The sequence below is a fragment of the Petaurus breviceps genome, unplaced genomic scaffold (genome assembly GCF_028583685.1).
Source record: "Petaurus breviceps papuanus isolate PSGF00001 unplaced genomic scaffold, PetGlider_PUasm1.0 186, whole genome shotgun sequence".
NCBI classification, from domain to species: domain Eukaryota; kingdom Metazoa; phylum Chordata; class Mammalia; order Diprotodontia; family Petauridae; genus Petaurus; species Petaurus breviceps.
This window is the reverse complement of record NW_027185798.1, coordinates 34,379,502-34,385,996: the sequence shown is the minus strand read 5'-3', so window position 1 is coordinate 34,385,996 and position 6,495 is coordinate 34,379,502. Positions and strand designations below refer to the sequence as shown.

The 6,495-nt window shown below is 42.0% G+C and overlaps 1 protein-coding gene across 1 annotated transcript; it reads left to right on the top strand.

The window, feature by feature from the left end:
- The first annotated feature begins 5,273 nt into the window (after positions 1 to 5,273).
- Positions 5,274 to 6,260, top strand: LOC138162236 (olfactory receptor 5V1-like). Its single transcript, XM_069089269.1, has one exon. The coding sequence runs from the start codon at positions 5,274 to 5,276 to the stop codon at positions 6,258 to 6,260; it is 987 nt and encodes a 328-aa protein (XP_068945370.1).
- Positions 6,261 to 6,495: the final 235 nt, after the last annotated feature.

Genomic DNA, 6,495 nt, shown 5'->3' with positions numbered 1-6,495 from the left:
TGGCCTAATTTGGACAATAGATATTCTTCAAGCATTTGGTCTTTTCTGTGATAATAACAATAGCTGACATTTATATAGCAATAATATGTGCCTTATAAGCCTTGATATGTCTTGATCCTCATGGCAGCCCTCTGAGCTACCTGCTACCAACATGATTATCCCCGTTTTGAAAATGAGGAAACTGAGACTCAGAGAAGTTGAATGACCTTCCCAGTTCAGATAAGGTCACACAGGGTGTATCACTTCTCTGCTCAAATGGGAAGGGCAGAACTTGAACCCAGGTCTTCTGATTCTAATTCAAGGACCCATGTTGGCTTCAGTTTCTTCCATGTTTCTTGCTCTCTAATTCCAACTACCATCAAGAGAGGAAATAATCTCTTATCATCCATTTTTTGAAAACTCTAGTATTAGACAATTCTCTATAATGAAGTGAGTTATGCCTCCCTATGACTTGCACCCACGAACTCTTGTTATATTCTCTATGTGATGACCTTGATTTTAGCTGCTGAAGACCCATTCTTTGGAAGCTCCTGGACATAAAGTATTATACCCCATTATCACTGGTTTCTTGCACAAATCCATTGGAATGACTGACTGCCTCCCCTCCTCCTTTGATTCACCTTCTTCTCTTGCCTCTCCATTTCTTTTACTCTAAACCTTTTTTCCTTCAATCTCTTTGATTCAAGACTCCAGGGGTATCTGTGGCCAAATACCATCATGCCGCTCCCCTGCCCTCTCTGATATGACCACAAGCCCGGCTCTCCCTCTTTCTTCTCTTTCCCCTAAACAACTTGTTTAATTGTGTTGTAACAATTGTGGTATTGTCCAATAGACAATCCTTAATCACAGAACCCAGAGTTTGAGTAGACAGAAGCCCTACTGCTCCCAGCTCAACAGGACTGAGGGGAAGGATCAAGCAACAGAAGTACTGCTTCTCAAAAGTCCTTCAGGGGGAAACATGGGAGTGGAGGTCTGTGAAAATCAGTGATGTGTATGCAGAATGATACGCAGAGTAAGGCTGCATCCTAAGGGCTACCTGAATTTCCTTTCCTTTACAGTGATGTTGCTTGTCATTGGAATTGTGAATTTTATCCATCATGTATCTTGGAGTTTGGAGCCTGGGATTATTACTATTGTTGTTTTCTGGAGGTGATCTATTGATTCCTTCAATTGATGCTTTGTTTTCAGTATTTAAAAGTTCTGATGGTATTGTTAGTTGCATAAGGGTTGATGGAATCCTACTATGGAATCCAATGGGGCCCCCAGTCCCAATATTCTAACTTACTTGTGGGCCTCACTAAACAACAGTCATGCCCTGATTTGACCACACAATCTGGCTTTAACCACATCACAGGCCCCCAGACTCAGTACAACCACTAGCTAGCCACTGCCCCCAGATCCAATTCACATATTTGAACAAGTGTGTCCTTGTACTCAACCACAATCACATAGCCCAAGACAAGACCATAATACCTAACTTTCCATCTTGACCAAACAGGACCACAATAGCTAGCCAATCAGAAAGCAGCATGATCAGGATGTCTGACCAATGAACCATAGAAGGGACACCTCCCTTAACCAACCCCTCCTGCCTTTTGCATAATTTCTCTAGTGTAATCATCATCAATACACTATAAATTTGCCTGTGTTGTCTTACTAAGTTACTGGTTCCCCTGGGAACCGCCATTCTGAGGGGTGTCAATCATCAGTAAATGCCTATACTTGGATTAGAGGTGTTTTGACCCTGAATCTTTGAGACAGTGCTGTCACACCACACCATAAAGCCACAATGATGGTCTTCATGTATTGTGACATGTCACGTTTTTCAGGATAGCCTATGATCTTTCAGTTGTCTCTTCAAATCTTGTCTTTAAGGTCAATGTGTTTTACTCATATGCCATTCATGTATCATGTATACAGTTCTCTTAATGTTATTGGGTTTTCCTTCTCATTTTCAGATTGTCTTTCTCTCCATTACATTTGCATTCCTCATTATTGTTCCCTCTTCTCATTATTGTCCTCACTTCTTTAGTGAGACTTACCACAGTCAGCTTCAGAGTGACTTGCATAGACAGAATTTAAGTCAAAGGACTGAATGAAATTTTCAAGGGAGAGAGAGTAGAGAGAGAAGAGAAGTGGGCAAAGCCAGACCTTTGAGGGATACCTTCCTTCAGAGGTCTGGAAAGGATACAGAAAGAATGGTTAGAAAGGGAGAACTAAGAGAATGTGACAGCTCTGAAACCAAGGCTTGGAGAAACCGCATGGAATATTGGAAAAGAGACTATGCTGGAGAAAGAGGATCTGGGTTCAGATCTGCTGCTTGCTAGCTGTTACGTTGGGCAAATTACTTAAGCTCCCTGAGTACCAATTTCCTCCTCCACAAAACAAAGGAAACAGACTAGCAGATCTCTAGCTGTCTTCCCGTTCTAAATGGAGGCTTCTAGGAGCCTTTCTAAAAGGAAATATCCTGAACCATTCTCCTCATGTGGTGAGATCAGGACTTTTAGTCCCCTTTCTCAGAGAACCAGATAACACTGGCCCATACCATCCTAATTTCTTAAATTGAAATCAGAGTAGACAAAATGCTACCCCACAGTACTTCCTTTAGAGTGACTGTTGCTCAACAAGATTTGACTGAATGGACCATTAGTGGGATCCAGTGTGGCCATTCCTATGTTCTTCTATTCTCTTGAAGTACAAAGACGTCACAGGTTGAAAAGGCTTGAGAACCACCTTTACAGTCACAGCACAGCTTCTGTCCTGCCTTATCAATGAGCTCATGTGCCCTCCCAAGCATCTTGTCTTGATCTGTGCCTCTCATTTCAGATCAAGGTGGGATGAAGACTAATTTGTTTCCAGCAATGGGTGATCCACTCTGGACAATGGACAAAGGTCAGCCCTCTCTAAGAATTCTGATAGATCTGTCTAAAGTTTGCGTTCATCTCAAATGATTTGAATGAGATGATGCAGTTAGCATTCCCTTAGCATTTGCATTTCATCTGTCATGACAGAAACTGTCAATGAGATAGTTTCCTTCCTACAGGATATCACCTAATTACATCATTTAAAGAAGCACAAGTGTTGAGGCAGCTAGGTGGCGCGGTGAATAGAGCGTTGGCCCTGGAGTCAGGAGGTCCTGAGTTCAAATTTGGCCTCAGGCACTTAACACAAAAAAAACTAGCCATGTGACCTTAGGCAAGTCGCTTAACCCCAACTGCCCTCCAAAAAGCAAAAAAATCAAAATAAAAGAAGCACAAGTGTAATACGCATGGCATTTCATTATTCACTCCATTGAAAAGAGATCATGGGCATAGAATGTCAAAGCCACCAGGGCCTGTGCAAGGACACAAGATTGTGTCTCTGCTTCCCCAATCAGGGAGGTCTGAGGGATACTTGCCCTGTGGTTCTAAAGGTTACATGGTGTCATTTCCCTTCAGGGTCAGTTTATGAGACACACAAGAAAATAAGTCTCATTCTTTTATAACCCAACTTCATCACCTACAGCTTTGACTGATCTTTGGTAGTTCCCCCAAACTAAGCCCTCCTAAAGAATGAAGATTTGTCACCATCAAGGATGTTTCATAGAAATCCTGGAGGCTCAGGAGGCAATTCCCAAAGAGAAGTTCCCTAGAAGTTTTGAATAATGACAGCATCATTGGAATAAGAAGGAAACACGTTTATATTAAATGCCTGCTTTGTTCCAGCCACTGGGCTAAGGGCTTTACAAATTTTATCTCATTGGATTCTCACAACAACCATGCCAGGTGAGTGCTATTATTATTCCATTTTACAGTTGAACAAACTGAGTTAGAGGTTAAGTGACTTGCCCAGGGTCATATAGCTAGAAAGTTTCTGAACCCCATTTGAATTCAGGTCTTCCTGATGTCAGGCCCAGCTCTCTATCCATTGCACCACCTAGGGGTCCCAACATATAAAGAATATATAAAGCATAAGCCTAAAGATTCTCTAGGTGACTACTTTGAAGGGATGAACTTCATCTAGTATGATTGTTAAAAAAAAAAAAACAAGCCCCATTGCTGTTTAACCTTATACAGACAGACAGAGCCAGCTGTAAGCAAAAGTTGCTAAGGAGGCAAAGTTTGTAATTCACTTCTTTGATTTCTCTCTTTACCTCTCCTACTTTCTGCTCTTGTGACTGCTCCACCCCAGTCACCCTTCCTCAGTCTTGTGCCTCCCTTCCCCCATCCTCTAGAGTAAGTGTTTGCCACAGTTCTTCCTATGAAAATGAGTTCTGAAGAGATTGGAGATCTTTAGCCTTGGAAAGAGATTTATGAAGGATGTGATAATGTAATGGCAAATGCGTGTGTTGGCTCATGCCCCCATAATATGTCATTAGGCATTCATATGACATTGAGGCCCTATCCAGTGAAGTCTGGGAAGTTGTGACCTGTCTAAGGTAGTCTAATGGGTTTAGTGATGGCCTGGAGTGAGGTAGACTGAGTCTACATCAAATTTGACCTCAGTTACTTACTAGCTCTGTGACCTTCAGTCAAAGAAAAGTATAAACAAAGAAAGCAAGATAATTGGACAGTCTTTATTTCTTAAATATTTATATCCTCAGTGCTTGGAACCTCATAGGCACGTAATAAATATTTATTGACTGACTGACTCAATTTCAGACCCACAAAGACTTAATATGTAGTAGCAGTCAGTCCATCACTGAGCTCAGTGCAGAAGGGTCAGTGAGAATCAGTGAAACATTTGAGGAGAAAACTCCAAATCCTTGAGTTGAGAATTCCAGTCGAGCCAAGGTTCCTCCCTTGGGTGGCTGTTTCTTGGTATTCATATAAGTCCCCCACTTTAAAGCTCTCTGAAGAACTTTGAAATCTATTTTATAACCCGGCAGGCCCACAGCAAAGAAGGTGCTGGGCTCTTTAAGCAAAGCAAATTTGAAGCAGTTCAAAAGAAACACGAAATGCACAAATTTAGAGAATCCCTTCCAAATGTTTACATGGACTATTTGTGCTTGACCTGTGGTAGAGCATTCCAAACTCCTAATGGTCTAATCAGTAACATTAGGACACATTATAACTTGACTCTAACATAGTGATGTCATTTTGATCCTAAGTACAGCAGCCATTCATATGGATATATGTTTGTCCATCTTTGTCCTTCCTGGGCTCTCTCTGTTCTGGGTTAAGAACAGTCCATTGATTACTGTAGCCAATTATGTAGTAAAGTGGGATGTGATAGATGAAGGGGTTAACTCTCTCCTCCCCCAAACCATGACATCCTCTATTTTCATTTCAGCCATGAAGGACATTAAAGACAGGAGAAACCAAACAGGTGTCTCTGAATTCATCTTCCTGGGGTTTTCCAACCACCCAGAGCTTCAGGGATTGTTCTTCCTGATATTCTTGGTTGTATACCTGGTAACTCTCCTGGGGAACCTTCTCATATTAACAGCCATCAGAATCAACCCTGTTCTTCACACTCCTATGTATTATTTCCTCAGCAACTTGTCCTTCCTGGACATCTGCTACACTTCCACCACTGTCCCCATCATGCTGGTGAACTTTTTCCGAGAGAAGAAGACCATTACCTATGAAGGCTGCCTGTCCCAGCTCTTCTTCCTCGTTACTTTTGCAGGCTCTGAGTGTGTCCTGTTGGCTGCTATGGCTTATGACAGATTTATAGCCATTTGTCACCCATTACGTTACCCAGTTCTCATGAGCAAGAGGGTCTGTGCCTACTTAGCAGCTGGATCCTGGTTGTGTGGGTTAGTGAATTCTCTGACACACACAGGGCTCACGGCAACACTCACTTTGTGTGGTACTAACCAGATCAGCCATTTTCTCTGTGACATCCCCCTACTCCTGAAGCTCTCTTGCTCAGACACCTCAGTCAATGAGGTTGCTCTCTATGTGTCCAGTGCCACGATTGGTCTGAGCCCCTGTGTGTTCACTGCTGTGTCCTACATGCTCATTATCTCTGCCATCTTGAAAATCCAGTCTGCTCAAGGGCGGAAAAAAGCCTTCTCCACCTGTGCCTCTCACCTCACTGTGGTAGTTATCTATTATGGAACTGGAAACTTCAACTATGATCAACCCAGCTCAGGCTACTCCCTGGATGTGGACATCCTGGTCTCTGTCCTTTTCTGTATTGTCACCCCCATGTTAAATCCCATCATCTACAGCCTGAGAAATAAGGAAGTCAAAGTTGCCTTGAAGAAACTATGTGAAGGGTATATTTTACCCAGTGATTTTAGTGTTCAAATCCACTCAACCTGGAGTCCATGAACTTGGTCTAAAAATATATATATTATTTATATTCTCAATACAATTGATTTCCTCTGGAATCCTCCATCATTTACACATTTATAAACATTATTCTACCTGTCACACTGTCCATTCTATTCTCTCCATTCTCTCATTTTCACCTTTAATGTGAACTTATCTACTGGTTGTTTCCTTACCTGCCTAAATGTCAATTTCTCTCCACCTGCAAAACCCCCTCTATAAACCAATAGTTACA

Coding starts and splice junctions, on each gene's coding strand:
- LOC138162236 (XM_069089269.1), top strand. CDS start 5,274: ATGAAGGACATTAAAGACAGGAGAAACCAAACAGGTGTCTCTGAATTC.